At 41.4% G+C, this 18,914-nt stretch overlaps 1 protein-coding gene across 4 annotated transcripts in view; it reads right to left on the bottom strand.

The window, feature by feature from the left end:
• Ago4 (argonaute RISC component 4) overlaps positions 1-18,914 on the bottom strand; it is a 46,933-nt gene that overhangs the window by 13,342 nt on the left and 14,677 nt on the right. For 3 of the 4 annotated variants that reach the window (XR_005974343.1, XM_041651880.1, XM_041651881.1), the window contains exons 4-15: positions 16,216-16,397; positions 15,713-15,849; positions 15,482-15,616; positions 14,132-14,219; positions 11,264-11,411; positions 10,792-10,911; positions 10,546-10,674; positions 10,202-10,335; positions 8,803-8,987; positions 7,380-7,539; positions 2,052-2,367; positions 1,828-1,962 (exon numbers count right to left, since the gene is read on the bottom strand). Coding sequence is in view for 3 of the 4 variants with exons in the window: in XM_041651880.1 (XP_041507814.1) it covers positions 1,828-1,962; positions 2,052-2,367; positions 7,380-7,539; positions 8,803-8,987; positions 10,202-10,335; positions 10,546-10,674; positions 10,792-10,911; positions 11,264-11,411; positions 14,132-14,219; positions 15,482-15,616; positions 15,713-15,849; positions 16,216-16,397 (1,869 nt within the window). In the remaining variant the exon portion in view is untranslated. The remainder of the gene's footprint in view (positions 1-1,827; positions 1,963-2,051; positions 2,368-7,379; positions 7,540-8,802; positions 8,988-10,201; positions 10,336-10,545; positions 10,675-10,791; positions 10,912-11,263; positions 11,412-14,131; positions 14,220-15,481; positions 15,617-15,712; positions 15,850-16,215; positions 16,398-18,914) is intronic. The other variant, XM_041651882.1, reaches the window with a different exon arrangement.

Below are 18,914 nucleotides of genomic sequence, written 5' to 3'. Positions count from 1 at the left end.
TGGGAATTATACCCCAAATTAACACTCATTTATTAATTTACTCTTCACCATACTTCATGAAATAGATTCTATTTTTATTTGTTGTGTTTTGTTCTTTAGACAGCAACTCACGTGGCCTAAGCAGGCCTTGGACATGCTATTTCACTGAGGCTATGTATCAGAAGCTGAACACAGGGCATGCTGGCTACATCTCCGGCACTTGCTTTTTCCTTTGAGACAGGATAACTCAGACTAGCCTGCAACTCATGATCTTCCACTCCATCCTCCCAAATGCTGGAACTGCGGCTATGTAACCACCGTGCCTAGATGCTGTTCACCATGACATTTTTTTTTAAAGATTTATTTATTCATTATGTATACTAGAGTGTTCTGTCTGTATGTATGCCTGCAGGCCAGAAGAGGGCACCAGATCTCATTACAGATGAGCCCTGAGCCATCTCTCCAGCCCCTCATCATCACCTTTTATAGGTAAGAATGGTCTTCAGTTTATGAAAGGATTATACCCAATAAGATCATTATAAATTAAAATTTTCATAAACAAAAATTCACCTACTCCATATACCCTTCTGAATATCACAGTTAAGCAGTATAGCACACTGTAGACTATCGACTATTTACTCATGTGAGGGTGGCTGCATTGTGAGACAATACTGTACTGCCCATTGCCTTCCAGGACATTACCAAATTCAAAACTTAAAGAGCAGTTACTACAGAATGCAGACTGATTTCACAGTAACATCAAACTGGCAATTCCAAATCCTGGAGCTGGAGAGGTGGCTCAGTGAGTAAGAGCACACGCTTCACAATCCTGAGGACTGAAGTTTGGATAACAGCACCTACATCACAAAATAAGTGTCCCAGTAAATGCCTGTAACACTGGATCTGAAGGGTACCAGAGACAGGAAGAACACTGGGGTTCACCAGCTTCTAGCCAAGAAAATACGAGTCCCAGGTTCAGGGAAAGACCCTGCTTGCTTCACAGGAATTAGCAGAGACAAACAGAGGGGAACACTGACGCCCTCTTCTGGCCTATACATATTCACATGCTCAAACACTCACACAGACACACAAATGAATAAATACACACACACACACACACACACACATATATGAATGAAAAAATCCTAAGTCAAATTATAAGTTTTCATGTGGCTTAGAGAAGTGAAGTCTCTTGTGTGTGGTTAATAAGTATGACACCATAGTCATTCCAAGTCACTATCCCAGTGATATAAAATCACCAAGGACATTCTGCTTTACACCCTAGAACTATCACTCATGCTTTAGCAGTAAAAAGCAGCAAAAAACACGTGTGAAGCCCTTGGTTTGATGTCCAGTAAACACACACAGCACCCCATTTTGAAGTATTACACCGTAATGTACCTGACCTGTCTCTTCTAGCCACCACGCCTCAGCACTACACAAACAGCCCTCATGGTTGGTCAGTACTGACTGCCAACTGACAAGGTCTACAATCACCTAGGAGACATATCTCTGGGCGTGTCTGTAATAGAGTCTTGAAATTAGGTTAAATTTCAGTTTTGTTTTTTTGAGACAGGGTCTCTTTGTATAGCCCTGGCTTCTCTGGAACTCTCTCATCAACCAGGCTGGCCCCAAACTCATAAAGACCCACTGCCAAATCCACTACTGCCTGGCAAGGCGCATTCATTCTTAAAACTCCTGTTATCCAGAACTTGTCATCTAAGTTCAATTTAGTCACTAAATTACCATTAGACACAGCCGGTTTCAGAGAAATTCACTGTCTACATCTACTCAAAACCACAGTCACTGCCACAGTCAGAGGAGGAAGCTCTCAGCACGACTTCTTACCCTTTCTGTTTTATCTGCACAGAAGAGGCGTGTGTGATGTCTCTTTTGCACCACAATGTAGGTTATTCCTGGTCGATAGTCTTCCTCCAAGCTTATACATGCCTTTCGAATTGCTATTAGCTCCGGCCAAGCTACCTAGGAGACAGAAGGGGAATTTTGTTTGACGGAGGTTCAGCGGCAAGCTGAAGAGTGCTGGGAGGAGGGCACGGGGCTGATGGGAGCACCTGTTTCATCTGTCCCTCCGACACCCCTCCACGGTAGTAGATGATGCGAGTGGGCTTGAAACGTGTGGACTTGTAGAATTGAATCAGCAGCTCCCGAGCCATGCTCGTCAGGTCCTGCACAACCTCCTGACTGTAGAGCAGCTCCTGGGCAATCTCCTGCCGAGACGTCTGCACCCGCACTGTGGCACAGTATCGGCTAGGGTGGCCGTCCATGCTGCCCACCACGGCTGCAATAGAAGGCTTCTTCCCATCCCCAGCAGGTGGATGAGTGACATCTGCTCCCAGGAAGATGACAGGCTGCTGGAACACTGAAGGCCTGTCCAGATTTAAGAAAACAGTGCCACTCAAAACATATGGGTACAAATCTTTGAGTCTAGAAAAATATATCACCAGGATAATTGCCATCTTAGAAAAGAGGACCTATGCCCGTTAGGAAAGAACACGAACTTTGCAAAACCCAAATCTCTTTAAGTTGTGAAATTTAAAGAAGAGAATCAAATTTATTTTTTCTGTTTTATTTCATACATATTTATCAATTATATATCCTATATTTTACTTATTTATTTTATTTGCACACACAGACCCATTCAAATATAAACCCTACAAGAATAGGAATTTTATTAAATCTTGGTCATTACTAGTACCTAGAACATTTCTTAGCCCATACTTGGCACTTGGTAAATATCTGTTAAAAACACAAATTCATTCCATGTCACTGATTCCTCTATCTGTGGAATCAAAGAAAAATATGAGTGCTTTTCTGGTAAAAGCTAGACAAAAAAAATCCAGGTATGGTGGTATCTATAAGTCAATACTCATGTCAGTGGGTGGAAGCAGGAGGGCAGGTAGTTGGAAGATCATCTTCAGCTCTGCAGAGTCCAGTTCAAGGCCAGCTTCAGATACATGAAACCCAATCTCAAAAGGAAGAACATGATCCAGACATGATGGCACATACCAGCAGTTCCTAAGACTTACCTAAGCAGGTACATTTTGGCCTAAGCGGGCCAGTCTGGTCTACATAAAAACACTTTGTCTCAAAAAATAAATAAATTTTTTAAAAGACATAAGAGAATAAAGAATATACAAGAGGGGCTGGAGGTTAAGAGCACTGACTGCTTTTCCAGAGGTCCTGAGTTCAATTCCCAACAGCCCACATGGTGTCTCACAACCATCTATAATGAGATCTGGTGCCCTCTTCTGGCCTGCAAGCATACATGGAGGCTGAACACTGTGTACATAATAAATAAATCTTTAAAAAAATATACAAGATCAAATTCCAAGCCTAAGGTGTTCCAGAGGCTGAAGAGATGGCATGGTCAGGGGTCAAGATGGTAGATGGCTCTTCCAGAGCATCTGAGAGTTAGTTCCTAGCATCCACACTGGGCAGCTTACAGCACCTATAACTGCAGCTCCAAGGGGATCTGACTAGCCTCTGTGAGCGCTTGTACTGGTGCCTTCATGTGCACGTGATAACACCTCCTGCACACATGTGTACATAATTTAAAAAATATATAAGAGGCAGGTAGATCGCTGTTGAGTTTGAGGCCAGCCTGGTTTACAGAGCTAGTCTCAGGAAGGCAAGGGCTGCTACACAGAGAAACCCTGTCTCAAAAAAAACAAAACAAAAAAAACCAACCAACAACAATGACCCATAACAGAGACAGATAGATAGATAAAACGATTGAACTAGCTCCTTACAAAAGATGCCTCCAAATTAAATCGAAACCCAAACATGTGTAGCATCACTAATCAGGGGAAAGCAAATTGAAATAATAGTAAGATAATATTTCTTATAATAAAAATGGCTAAAATTAAAAGTACTGCCAAGTAGTGATAAAGATATGGAATGACTAAACCTCTCAGTAGAAATATCAATTGTTGCAGACAGGTTGGAAAAATACCTGACTGTATCTATTATGGCTAAATTTGTGTATTCTCCACAACTCTATTTTCTATAATCCAGAAATTCCACACAGCATCTTACACAAGAGAAACAAATGCTTACCTCTATAATACATAATATTGTAGAACTATACAATGAATATATACTGTCCACCAAAGAGTAGACAGAATTATATGATTTTATCTACATAAGAAAATAATCCATAGCAATGAAAAATAATTAAATGCAACAACGTGAGTGAATTGTACAACTACAATGTTAAGAAAAGGGAGATAAGCCGGGCGGTGGTGGCGCACGCCTTTAATCCCAGCACTCGGGAGGCAGAGGCAGGCGGATCTCTGTGAGTTCGAGACCAGCCTGGTCTACAGAGCTAGTTCCAGGACAGGCTCCAAAGCCACAGAGAAACCCTGTCTCGAAAAACCAAAAAAAAAAAAAAAAAAAGAAGGAAAAAAAAGGGAGATAAGACAGGCAGAGTGGTGCTCCCCTTTAATTCAGCACTCAGGAGGCAGAGGTAGGTGGATCTCTGAAGAATGAATTCTAATTGGTCTTAATAAATAAAACCTGGAGTCAGATATTAGGGCGTGAAAACTGAAGGATCAGAGAAGCAGTGGGGTCAGCCACTAGAGAGAACTTTTATCTCTACCAATGCTCAGAGCAAAGGGGCAATCCTGTCTTCAGACTGCACTGCTCCTCAGACTGCTTCAGACTGCATCTGTCTCCACCAAACCTCAGACTACACTGAGCTTCTGTCTCCTCCCACCTTATATCCCTCTCGCTGCCCAACCATATCACTACGGTCTCCATCTCCCTAGTGCTGGGATTAAAGGCATGAGATCCCAAATGCTGGGATCACCTTTGTGTGAGTTCTGTTTCTCTTTATACAGATTCAATCTTGTGTAGCCCAGGGTGACCTTGAACTAACAGAGATCCCTCTGCCTTTGTCTCCTGAATCCTGAGATTAAAGGTGTGTACCACTATTCCCTGGCCTCTAGTGGCTTAGCTCTGCATTCTGATCTTCAGGTAAGCATTATTTGTTAAAATACAAACAAAATATCACTACATCTCCCCTTTTTTTGTCTAAAATAAACAAGAAGGCTGTATAGCCAGGTGGTGGTGGCACACACCCTTAATCCCAGCACTCAGGAGCAGGGGCAGGCAAATCTCTGTGAGTTCAAGGCCAGCTTGGTCTACAAGAACTAGTTCCAGGACAGGCTCCAAAACCACAGAGAAACCCTGTCTCGAAAAACAAAACAAAACAAAACAAAAAAAAAAAAAAGAACTAGTTCCAGGACAGGCTCCAAAACTACAACAAAACCCTGTCTTGAAAAACCAGAAAAGAAAAGAAAATAAAAGAAAGAAAGAAAGAAAGAGAAAAACTATATACAATAAGTACAATTATAATATATACAGGCAATAAGTACATCATTATCATTTGCATTTGACAAATTCAGAGAAAATGCTCCATCATCTATCCTATCTTGGTGAGTTCAAAGTCTTGTACCTAATTTATTTTCTATCATAACTTGCATTACCATCCAAAACTATCTTTCCATATCTCTAAGCCTTATATACTTTACACCCCTTCATTGAGTTTCTTCTCTGTATCTGGTGAATAAGGAAAACTATAACTATCTAGTCTTTAACTCCCTCAGAGATCCAAGAAGGAAATAATATTAACTGAGTAAGCAAGAAGTATGAGCAAGTGACTTCCAAAAAATGCAAGAAATGACAAAGCTGGCTGCCGGACAGTCACCCAAAGTTCCTCTGCAATGGTGAAGCACCCATCTTTGGACTACAGACCTAGCATATCCTACAGACTTTTCTGTGAAGCAGGATTTTTTTTTAAATTTATTTATTTATTAAGGATTTCTGCCTCGTCCCTGCAACTGCTTCCCATTTCCCTCCCCCTCCCCCGATCAAGTCCCCCTCCCTCATCTGCTCAAAGAGCAATCAGGGTTCCCTGACCTGTGGGAAGCCCAAGGACTGCCCACCTCTATCCAGGTCTCATAAGGTGAGCATCCAAACTGCCTAGGCTCCCACCAGCCAGTACGGGAGACAGAGACAGAGACCCACATGGGAGCACCGGACAGAAATCTCAAGGTCCAAATCAGGAGCAGAAAGAGACGGAGCACGAGCAAGGAACTCAGGACCACGAGGGGTGCACACACACACTAAGACAATGGGGATGTTCTATTGGGAACTCACCAAGGCCAGCTGGCCTAGGTCTGAAAAAACATGGGATAAATCCGGACTAGCTGAACATAGCGGACAATGAGGAATACTGAGAATTCAAGAACAATCGCAGTGGGTTTTTGATCCTACTGAAGCAGGATTCTTGAAGGACTGTCCCACCTTGTCTTGACAAGGTTTTGTAGTCATTGTTTTTTGTGTCCTGCTTGTCCAATTTGGACAGCATACCATCAGTAATTGAGGCAAGAGCACTTCCTTGCCCAGTGGCTTTTGCCACAAAGAAAGTAAACTCCATGTAGAGTTTCTTTGATGCCCATCATCTTTGAAGTAGATTGGTGCTGCCAGGAGCAGATCTTTATGAGTTTGAGGCCAGCCTGGTGTACAGAATGAGTTCCAGGACAGACAGAGGAAGAAAGAAGGAAAGAAGGAAAGAAGGAAGGAAGGAAGGAAGGAAGGAAGGCAGATAGACAAAATAGAGCACACTGCACCAGTGATTCCATTTATAGGAAGATAAAACCAATAGATCAACAGATAAAACCAATCTATACCAACAGGTCAGAAGAGCAGTTTCTTTTGGAGTTATATGTTTGTAGGTAACTCAGGGTTTCACATAACAGGCATTATGCCAATAAGCTACAGCTTTGGCTCTGGGAGTTACCTATTTGGAGTGGGGAGAGAAAGCCTGGTAGAATCTGGAAATGTTCTAAGTCGCTCTGGTGCTCTTATATACACACACTATATAAGAAAGTCATTGAGTTGCATATTTGACATGTCTGGTTTATTGGTTTCTATTCACTGGTAGGAATGGAACCCAGGGCCCTGCATACACTAGGCAAGTGCTCTACCATTCAGCTACATCTCAGACCTTAGTTTTGTTTTGTTTTTGAGACAGGGGCTCACTGTATAGCTTTGGTTGGCCTGGAGCTCACTATGTAGATCAGGTGGCCTGACACTCATAGCCATTGGCCTGCTTCAGACTCCTGAGTGCTGGGATTAAAATATGAACTACCACACCCAGATAAATCCTTGGTTTTCCTTTTCTATCTTTCCTTTTTTTTCTTTTTTTGAGACAAGGTCTTGCTATATGTGGCCTAGACTGACTTGGAATTCTCCTGCCTTATTTTACCCACAAGTAATGGTATGTACCACCATATCCGGCTGAAAGCTGTGCCCATTATCATAAACCATGTAATTTAGGTTTTAATAAAAGTATGAAAACCAAATCATGACCTTACCTTTGATGAGGTACAAGTACATTGTTAATTCCTCCAAGCTTTGCATTTATCTTCAGGCAAAGGTTGGAAAGGGTTTGGGGCGAGGTCTTGACAACATTTTTGACCTGGACACATTGTGTGGCCATACCTAAAAGGGTATCTCCAACTCGTTTCACCTCCGCTATAAAATAAGTCAACAAATTAGTTCCCTTTAAAATGCTTAATCACCTAATGTGAGTAAAGGAAAAAGTCTTAAACATTAACTTTCACCACACAGAGTGCCAGCACTTTTATCTGCTACACCCACTGAGCAGCCTCCTCTTTCCTGACTTGCTGCAGCTCTGGAAGCCAGCCCACTTCCTTTATTCTTCAGGTGCTGCCTGCCACCACTTGCTTGGTCCCTTGAGGTTTCTTCTCCTCAGAACTAGTCTGGTAAAGGAATTAATCTCCTGGCTCCTCCCTCCTCAGAGCACACACCAGCCTTTTGAATTTTACTTTCTTTTTTTTCAAAACATAAGCAATAAATAGGAGGTTACAAAAGAAGAAGATAGAGGGTTGGAGGTGTTTGACAAAAGCTTAAGGGCTGGTCTGCAGTCTTTACTTGGGGGTAACCAAGAGAAGAACCTGAGTCCCTCTTCTAACAGCAGATATAAATTAAGTACATCCTATTCTAGAAGCAGCAGCCTCCCCCACATGTCTATTCTCCCCACTCTGATATTCTGCTTTTCACTAGAATATTCTACTTCTTCAAGTTCCCTGCACTATGGAAGGCCTACACAGCATTTCCTGCCCCTATGTCTAGTCACCTTGTCCCAATAGGCTGGGTGAGGCATCATGGCTGGTTGTATGCAGATGTAGAGAGAAAAGCATGGTGGCAGCAACCTTGTAAACAGTGTCTGCTCTACCAAGTTGGGTCTTGGAGTGAGGATGATGTGGCTATATGGAGCAGAGACCACTGTCTATCGTGAATAGACACAAAAGAAGAACAGGTAATAAATCTTGGCCTGGATAGAGTACTTCCCTACCATGTACGAAGCCCTGGGTTCAATCCCCAGCACCACATAAATCATGTGTAGAGGTTCATTCCCAGAATCCGAGTATTGGGAGGTGGAGGTAGAATTCAAAGTTCAAGGTCATTCTCTACCACAGAATGAGTTCAAGACCAGCCTGACTGACACGAGATCTTGTCTCAACAAGAAAGAGAGAAAAGGCAGAAATGGGGGGGGGGGGGGGCAAAGGGGAGGAAAATAAAAAGTGCTGTCGTGCCATTTTCCCCCAAGCAAAGCACTCTAGAACTGAGCTGTCTGTCCCCTCCACACACTCTGGCAGTCTCTGCGGCTTAGACCACAGAGAATGGAGAGTTGGGACTGAGGCATCACCTAGCTTATCCTGTCAAACCTAGGACTTGAAATCATCCCTCATTCAACATTAAAAAGGTTCATACCATATACTGGTGTCTTTCCAGGCAAGATAACCACTATTAGCTGCAGGCCCACATATGTCATTTTCAGGTGTTTAAACATGGGCTCCACACTGTCTGCACCTTGTGCATACTTGCAGAAACATGGCTGACCCTGGATGGGCATCCCTGCATCCTTGGAGATTTTACGAAGCTGGTCAGTGAAACTCCTGTTAAGACAGAACCAGTGGCACAGTGCTTTCATTTTCATACGTAAGCGAGCAAACAAAAGCTCTTTCAGTAGTTAGACTGGCAGTTGTGCCACTGCAATTGTAACAGAACAATCCGCATTAGAAAACTACCAAATCATCAATCTGAATTTTTATTACTATTTCTTGTGGTATGGGAAATTAAACCCAGGGCCTTAAATCTGCTAAGCAAGCATTCTATCATTAAGCTTTATCTCCAAACTCCATTTTGAATTTCTAAAAAAATTTGGTTCAATTGAGATTCAGGGACTAGAATAGCATTTATATTCAAAATATTTTTTAAAAATCAAGTAGGTGGTTCAAAACTGAAAAAAAAGACATAGTTTTAGGTAACATAATTTGATAAGGCTAGTAAAGGAAGAGGAGGTGAGCTTGTATTCAGCTGGGAACACATGAATATGCCATCCTCGAGTCTATAAGGTTAGAATTAGAAACAATTTGTAACAGGTTTGGTTCAAGAAATCAACATTATTTTTTTTTCATTTTAAAGTTTTAAAATTTGAACTTAAGACGTTAATTCAATCTGTGTATAAATCAGGGTCTTGTGATTTAGCCCTAGCTGGCCTGAAATTTGCTGTGTAGATCAGGTTGGCCCTAACCTGACAGAGTTCCAACCTGCCTCTGCCTCCCCAGTGCTGGGATTAAAGGTGTGTGCCACCACACCTAGCCTCAACATAACTGATTTTGTGTATTTGCCAACATCTTGTAGGATTCCTTTTTTCTTTCCACCCCAGTTCTGCTTTCTTGATTTTTCTTTCCCCTTCTCTTGGACTTCCTTATACAGAAGCTGTATCTCTAAGAGGTGACATGATGCTCTTAGACAGCTTTCCTACAGTAAACAAGCTCACTACTAAGTTATAATTGCCAGAAACAGACTAATTTTTATTTTTACCTAAAAGATGTACACCAATGGAAACTCCTAAGAACTGAAGAATTTCCCTAAATAGCATTGCTTCAGCCTTATTACTCACAAATTCCTATTCTAAGTATGTGGAAGCTGAATCGGATTCTCAGAGAACCCTCAGATTTACAATAGAGCACAGGGTCTCTTCTGCAGAGTCAGACGGCATTATTATGGGCATCAAGGGTCAGTGCCAGTGTGCCCAGCACATTCACATAAAGATGGTATTTTGTATCTAGAAGGAGCATTACTGAGCTGAAAATGGGATACTCACTTTAGTAAATCTTCCCTACATTGTTTCTGAGGCGCAAAACAAGCCACTGCCCAAACTTTAATTTCAATGCCAGCATAAAACTGCTTTCCTCGCATGTCCCAGACACCCTGGTTGGGTGTGGCTACTGTTTTATTCTTTAAAAAAAAAACAAAAAAGAAACAAAAGAAAAGAGAAAAGATATTACAATCTAAGACCATTTTTGTGGTGAAGAGGGAACAAACAAAACTTTATTTGGTACAGTCAGAAGACAGAAGGTAATAATGAGCACAACTGCAGGTAAATTCAAAGGTGCGGCTTTTTTTTTTTTTTTTTAAATAAATTGGAGTGGTGTGGAAGCAGCTTACCCGGCCTCCATACTGCAGCATTGGAGCTGGAAGCACCCTGCCTGTGAGCTCCGTCATCTCATTGTGGACAACAATCCCAAATTCCTTCAGGTATGGGTCAGGTCCACCCACCATGCTATTGCTCTTCACCTAAGGAATGTGAAAGCCTGCATATAAAACCAAACAGGAACTATGTTCCCTTGGGATTGTTTATTCTTTTGCTTTTTATCTCACAGCAGGCTAATCTGAAGGCCATGTCTTACTGACCAGTCTACTGATTTCTTCCTGTCTGTCAGGAGCAGATCTCGCTGTGGCTTTGATCATTGTGGATGTCTGATTGTCTGTGAGCTTCTTTATACATCTCTGTCCTGCCACTATATTACAGACCTGCAGGGAGACAAAGAGAAGCTAGGTTTTGTTGAAATGGGCTTCTATACATGAAGTCTTTGTCTATTCCAGGGGAAAAGGGGAGTTATATTAGAACGTTCTATGCACAAAATACTTCAAAAAGACTAAATTCTACCACTAGTTTTGAAGACTATGTGTTTGCTTTCAAGACATGATTTCTCTATGTAGCCCTGGCTGTCCTGGACCTCACTTTGTAGACCAGGCTGGCCCCATACTTACAGAGATCCACCTGCCTCTGCCTCCCCAATGGTGGAATTAAAGGAATGAACACTTCTTTGTAAAAGAAAAATTAATTCAAGATATTGGCAAAAGGAAATTCCAGTCGACTTACCTCAAGTGGCAAGTATGTATGCTTTTGCTCTTGTCCCACTTGAAGGCATGGAAGATGGGGGTATTTCAGTTGCAGACTATACTTCTGCTTAAAATACTGAGCTACTGTGCATTCCATAGCTTGACCATTTTCTAGCTGCAAAGGAAAGCTAGAGAAAAGAAAGTTTATGTAGAGCTTTTACTTTTTTTTTTAACAAGTAAAAACTACTAACATTTTCTATGTTGATTAGTCACTTAAGAAACAAAGGTCAGGCTGGGCAGTGGTGGCGCACACCTTTAATCCTAGTACTCCAGAGGCAGTGGCAGGCAGATCTCTGTGCATTCAAGGCCAGCCTGGGCTACAGACTGAGCTCCAGGACTGGCTCCATAGCCACTGGGAAACCTTGTCTCAGGAAGAAAGAGAGAGAGAAAAGAAGAAAGAAAGAAGCAAAGGTCAAGGGCAGAAGATGTGGCTCAGTGGGTAGAAAGTTTATCTAGCAAGAACAAAGCCCTGTGTCCGATATCCAGCACTACATAAACCACATAAATAGGCATGGTGATGCATGCTTATAATTCTAGCATTTCGGAAATGAGGCAGGAGAATCAGGAGAAAGACAGAGAGCATGTACACACATGCATATAAGTAAATAAATTGTGAAAAAATGAACAAGGGTTAGGGCTAGGGATACAGCACAGTGATTAGGTATATGTGCAGAATGCATAAAGCCTTTATTTCAATCCCCAGCACCACCACCACCAGAAAACGTCTTATTACTTTCATTCAAGTCATTTTAGTATTGTATTAGAACAATTCCAAAAAAATTAATACAAAAATTAATATTTTTTTCACAAAAGATCAGGCACAGTGAGTCACACCTGAAACCCTAGTACTCAAGAGGGTTGAGGCAGGAGAACCACTTCAAGTCTGAGGCCAGACTGGATGTAATTATGATCACCATGTACATGACTGGTGCCTCAGAGGTCAGTAGAGGGCCACTGATCCCTTGGAACTGAAGTTAGGGACAGCTGTGAGCTACCATGCTTGGAACTGTACCTATATCTTCTGCAAGAATAACAAGTTCTAACCACTGAGTTCTCTCTACAGCCCATCTTGCTGGCTACGGAAACACGTAAATTTAAATAAGCACTTGGGGTCATCTACAAACTGTTATTTGCTTAAGACAATGTTTTTTTTTTTTTCCTAAATAAACAGAGTATAGTTATTAGGGCCACATTTTAAGATTTCCCAAGTTTTCTGATTCCTAAGACAGGGCAAATTATGTGATTTGGAGGTGACAAGACTAAATACACAGATTGGGGAGATGGATTAGGAGGTTAAACTCTCACTTTGCAAGCCAAATAGCCTGAGTTCAACCCTGGGATCGTACAGTAGAAAGACAGAATCAACTCTTAAAAATTTTCCTCTAACCTCCACACATATATTGCAGCACACTGATGTGTGCAAGCACACACACACACATGTGCACACATGCACACTCACACACACAGGGGAGGGGAGAACACCATGGACACAAAGTTATAACAGCAAAAAAAGAACTCCTAAGTAACCAAAATAATTAAGGTTTAACAATATTGGGACTGAGAGATGGCTCAGGAGTTAAGAGCACTGACTGTTCTTCCAGAGGTCCTGAGTTCAATTCCCAGCAACCACATGGTGGCTCACAACCATCTGTAATAAGATCTGGTGCCCACTTCTAGCCTTCAGGGATACATGCAGGCGGATGCCGTATACATAATTAATAAATAAACCTATAAAGTATTTAACAATATTTACTTAGCAAGAGCCAATATCTTTTTCATGTCAGACACAAATTTAGTGATCCTGATTAGAACAATGAATCTGTCATAAAGTAATTTTATAGGCATTTCTAAATCCATTCTCACTTAGGCACAGCACTCAATAGACTACAAGTTGTTTGGTTAGAAAAGTAAGATCGAGTAAGTGGAAAGGAACACGCTACTGGAGTCAGGACACACAGGAATAGCTGGGAGTAACAACGCACTGTAAAGGAAAGGAAAGACAACTACACAAATCTGCAAAGAAGTATCTGTCTTCCCACAGCAGCCTGTATGATAGCTAGACCCTAGCAGAGTTATCAAGTACTGAGGATTATAATAATGACAATTGCATTCTTTTCAAAATTCTTAGTTTTGTTTGTATGTAGTATATGTATACACTTGAGTGTGCATGTGTACATGTGTGTGAACACGGATGCCAGGAGTCAACATCAGGTATCTTCTATCACTATCAACTGACTTTTGTGAGACAGAGTCTCTCACTGAACCTCAAGTGCACCTTCTGGCTAGGCTGGCTGACCAGCAAGTTCTGGAGATCTCCCCGTCACTCTCCACTGGCACTAAGATGACAGATGTTCACCTCCAGGCCTTACTTTTATGTCAGCAATGGGGAGCCAAAGTCAGGTGCTCACACCTATACAGCAGGCATTGTATGAATTAACATCTTCTTGTATTCCTAAATACAAGTTGATCTATGTTTAATATACTTGATTCAAAAGGTAAGATGAACAACTATTCAACAAATATCTAAATATTTTTTTTAGAGCTTTTGTGGTAAGTGAAGATTCTTGTGATCCCAAAACCACATACTGTGTATGGACGGTCTTTGCCAGTGACACTCTGTAACTTCCTCAGGTATCAAATTGCTACCATATTCCATTGTTAACTTGGGTTTCTTTTGTTGTTTTCTTTCATTTTGTGATTTATCAGGTTTTGAGACCTAAAGGGTCTCCTGGGGTAGCTCAAGTTGGCCTCAAACTCAATCCTCCTGTCTCAGTCTCCTAAGTACTGAGATTACAGATATAAACCATCCTTCGTGACTACTATACTATTTTAGATGTGATTGACATACGTTTGATGACTGGCTGGCCGTCTTGTCACATTGCAAACTCGGTATTTTCGTTTCATCTGTCCACAGTGAGTCACCTCAACTTTGAGACCTGAAGAGTATTTTTTTCTTTTTTTAATTACTTTATAAATATACCAATCAAAATTTCCACTTCCTCCCCTCTTCCCACTTCCCTCCTGCTCCCCCACTCGCTTTCTCCCTTCCCCTCCAGTCCTAAGAGAGGGCAGGGTACCCTGCCCTGTGGGAAGTCCAAGGCCTTCCCCACTCCACCCAAGCTTAGGAAGGTATGCATCCAAATAGACTAGGATCCCAAAAAGCCAATACATGCAGTAGAGACAAATCCCAGTGCCATTATCATTGGCTTCTCAGTCTGCCCCAATTGTCAGCCACATTCAGAGGGTCCAAGTTTGATCCCATGCTTGTTTAGTCCCAGTTTTTAAAAAAAAGATAAGAGTACCAGTTTTAATTAAAATCATAGTAACAAAACCAAATTCAAGGCCGGGCAGTGGTGGCGCACACCTTTAATCCCAGCACTCGGAAGGCAGAGGCAGGCGGATCTCTGTGAGTTCGAGACCAGCCTGGTCTACAAGAGCTAGTTCCATGACAGGCTCCAAAACCACAGAGAAACCCTGTCTTGAAAAAACCAAAAAAAAAAAAAAAAACAAATTCAAATGTTGTCTTCAAAAAGTCAAGGAGTGGCCAGGCATGGTGGGACACATCTTTAATCTCAGCACTCAGGAGGCAAAGGTAGGCAGATGTCTGTGAGACAGAGGCCAATTTGGTCTATATAGTGAGTTCCAGGACAGCCAGAACTACAAAGTAAGATTCTGTTTCAAAAACACAAACAAAAAGTCAAGGAGTGCATTACTTGGAAAGAATTCTCATACTCTCCTTACCTACTGCAGAGAACAAAGCTTTCTCCACATACACACAAGAAGTCAATAACTTAACACAGGACAAAAGCTACAAGAATGTGGAGACGGATTCATCATATAAAGGCAAAAAGATTCATGATACTCAACCCATTTTTGTTTTTGAGACAGATAGCTCTACATAGTTCAGATGAGTCTTGAAGTTGTGATCTTTCTGCCACAGCCTCCTAACTGTTGAGATCACATGCATGCAATGCCAAGCCTAGTTACATAAATGAATTTATTAGTTCATTCAACAAGTTTTTATAAGCATCAACATGTTCTGGTGTTTATTTTCAAGTCTAAGTGTATACTGAGACTCTGTGGTCCCACTGCTAAGATTATTTGGCTAGCAAGGGAAGCCAGGTCTATCTGGCTCACAAGCCCAGACACCTGCACTGTGTTGCACTCACTCCAAGATGACATTAACAGGAATACCTACCTCTAATTTCTTTGGTAAACTTGACACGCTGAGAGTCTGTTAGAGGTTTTGTCTGTTCATTGATGTTCTGAATGTCTAAAACCTCACACATGAACTCAATGATAGGCTGAGCCCGGTAAAAAGCAGTTGCAGATACTACAAACAGAGAAAGGATGCTTAGTATCAAGGCAAAGAAAAGGGTTCAAACCAATCAAACGGAAACCAAAATTAACAGACAGAGTTTCAACTCACCATCAATGTTGAGCATCATATTCCACATGGCAGGTCTCACAGACTGGTGAAAGCCGAACCAGACCTCTCTGCCACCTCCCAGAGGGTGGTAATAACCTTCAGGGGGTGAGAAAAAAGAACGGCCCACCGGAGTGTACCTGAAGAGAGAAGGGTTTGAATACTTCCTACAAAGCATTTTTTTTCTTTTTTTTTTTAAATATTTATTTATACAATATTTTGTCTGTGTGTATGCCTGAAGGCCAGAAGAGGGTGCCAGATCTCATTACAGATGGTTGTGAGCCACCATGTGGTTACTGGGAATTGAACTCAGGACCTTTGGAAGAGCAGGCAGTGCTCTTAACCACTGAGCCATCTCTCCAGCCCCCCTACAAAGCATTTTGAGGTCAGTTTGTGAATTGAAATCAAGTTTGAACTGTGACTTATGTCGAAAACTTTGCATGGCTAAATACAATCTGTCAAAAAGACTGACATTTGTGGGAAGGGATCCAAAATAGGGTACTAACCTCATAGAGGGAAGATGCCTTGTAATAACGTCAAGTGCTTGTACTGAGTCATCCGGGACTTCATTCAGGTGCCCAGCTAAAGCTTCTAAGAGCAACTGAAGGCTCACAACTGACACCCATTGCACAGACACTTTGAAAGTTTGGTCTTTACCCTCACCTGGGAGGGTAACCTCCATGTCAACCTAGGGAAAAATACATACAGACAAACAGGTTTATAAAGGTTGTAGGAAAGACCCCAGGAATATCCCGTGTGGCATATGCATAATGGATACTTAATACTTTTTATAATTTTAGACCATTGGAAACAAAGTAACTGTTCATAAATAAAGGAATAATTTAATAGAAAATATTATACAATGATAGTAGGTCAATGCTGTTACCACCAACATTAATGACATAGTTTGATTCTGGGGCCCCATATGGTAAAAGGAGAGAACCAACCCTACAAGTTGTCCTCTAGCCACCACATGCACGCCACATCTGGAATCGGTTTACCATACATGCATGCATATACACACGCAAATAAATAAATACATGAAAATTTAAAATAAACCAATAAGGGAGATACTACAGTGCGGATAAACCTTGCAAACATTATTCTAAGTGAAATAAACCTGAGATAGAAGGACAAATATTGATGATTCTACTTACATGAGGTACTCAGAACAGTCATGCTTACAGAAACAAAAGGTAGAGGAGTGGTTACCAGAGCAATCGGCAGTGAGGACTATGGAACTACTGTGTAGTGGGTAGAAGGTTTCTGTTTTAGATAACAAAAGGATTCTAGAATAGACGGTGGTGACAGATGCACGACAATGTGAATGCTCTTAAAAGTGGAGTAGTTATGCATGCCTATAATCCCAGAACTCAGGAGGCTGATGCAGGAGGACCACGAATTCAAGCCAGGCTGAGACATAGCTCAAAAACATTTGTCTTGAACTAGAAAAAAAGAATAAGGTGTATATAACTGTATATAAGTGGAAACAATACCTCGACATACTGTTTAATGAAAAAAATCACACCATGATATGCAAAAAATAAGCATGTACATAAACATATATGTAAAAAGGTAACACATAAAGTATCTAAAGTGACACATAATAACGTGGGGCTAACAAGGAAAATGGAATTGGAAGGTACAAACATGCAGGAAAGCCAAGAAGTCTCAATTCTTGTGAAGTGTCTTAATAAATGTAGAAAGAAGGTACATGTGTTCACATATTACTATAAATTTAATTTAAATCAATAAAAAATGTGGTTCTAAGAGTTAAGTTCAGAGTCTCATGTATGCGAGGCAAGTGCCACACTACTGAGCTACCTTTTAGAGTTTTAGTTTATGTGTATGGGTGTTTTCCTGTGTACATGTATGTAGCACACGCATGCCTGGTGCCCAAAGAACTAGGAAGAAGGTTCTGGGTTTCCTGGAACTGGAATTATAGATGATTATGAGCCACCACATAGTTGCTTGGAATTGAACCTGGTTCTCACAAGAGCAGCAAGTGTTCTTAACTACCAAGTCATCTCTTCAACCCTACCTTTTTAAATTTAAAAATACTTTTAAAAGCCGGGCGGTGGTGGCGCACGCCTTTAATCCCAGCACTTGGGAGGCAGAGGCAGGCGGATCTCTGTGAGTTCGAGACCAGCCTGGTCTACAAGAGCTAGTTCCAGGACAGGCTCCAAAACCACAGAGAAACCCTGTCTCGAAAAACCCCCCAAAAAAAAAAACTTTTAAATGTCAATTTTTAGAGTATTTATTTCTTTGTCTATTTATTAATATAAATGCAGGTTCCTATGGAAGCCAAAAAAGAAAGATAGACTTTCTGGAGCTGAATTACAGGCATCTGTGCTGCCTGATGTAAGTCCTGGAAACCAACCTTAGTTCTTAGAAATAGCAGCAAATGCTCTTAACTGCTTAATAAAAATGTTTTGTTATGGGGGCTGGAGAGATGGCTCAGTGGTTAAGAGCATTGCCTGCTCTTCCAAAGGTCCTGAGTTCAATTCCCAGCAACCACATGGTGGCTCACAACCATCTGTAATGAGGTCTGGTGCCCTCTTCTGGCTTGCAGGAAGAATATTGTATATATAATAAATAAATAACTTAAAAAAATGTTTTGTTATATCTATTTATTTACTCATTCATTTATGTGTATATGCATGTACGTTTAGGGGTTAGTATGTCGTATGGCACAGGTGTGGAGGTCAGAGGACAACCTGTGGAAGTCAGTTCTCTCCTTCCACCCTATGGTCCCAGGAATTGAATCCAAGTTGTCCGGCTTGGATTATAACCAGCAAGCCATTTCAGTACCCCTAATTTTAGAATACTAGGGGTTTACAATACCCTATAACTCTACCTCCAGGAAATCCTTCTTCTGACCTTGTGGCCATCACATGTACACAAACTCACTCACAATCTTGTGCATAAATGTAATAAAAATATTTTATATATATACATGCGTTTTTTGAAACAGAGTTTTTCTGTGTAACAACCCTGGTTTTCCTGAAACTCATTTTGTAGACTAGCCTCGAACTCACAGAGATCCACCTGCCTCTACCTCCCAAGTGCTGGGATTAAAGGCATGTGCCACCACTGCCTGACTGTAGTAGTAAGGGTGGCGGGGCTGCGTCCCCAGCACCCCGGCTGCCTGGCTAGCTTATGCCCGAAATAACAACGCATAAACTGTATTCATTTAAACACTGCT

Source organism: Microtus oregoni, unplaced genomic scaffold, assembly GCF_018167655.1.
Source record: "Microtus oregoni isolate MIOR12 unplaced genomic scaffold, Mior012 000005F_ref0000423, whole genome shotgun sequence".
Lineage (NCBI taxonomy): Eukaryota > Metazoa > Chordata > Mammalia > Rodentia > Cricetidae > Microtus > Microtus oregoni.
The sequence above is the reverse complement of the archived record's forward strand: the minus strand, read 5'-3'. Positions and strand labels throughout refer to the sequence as shown.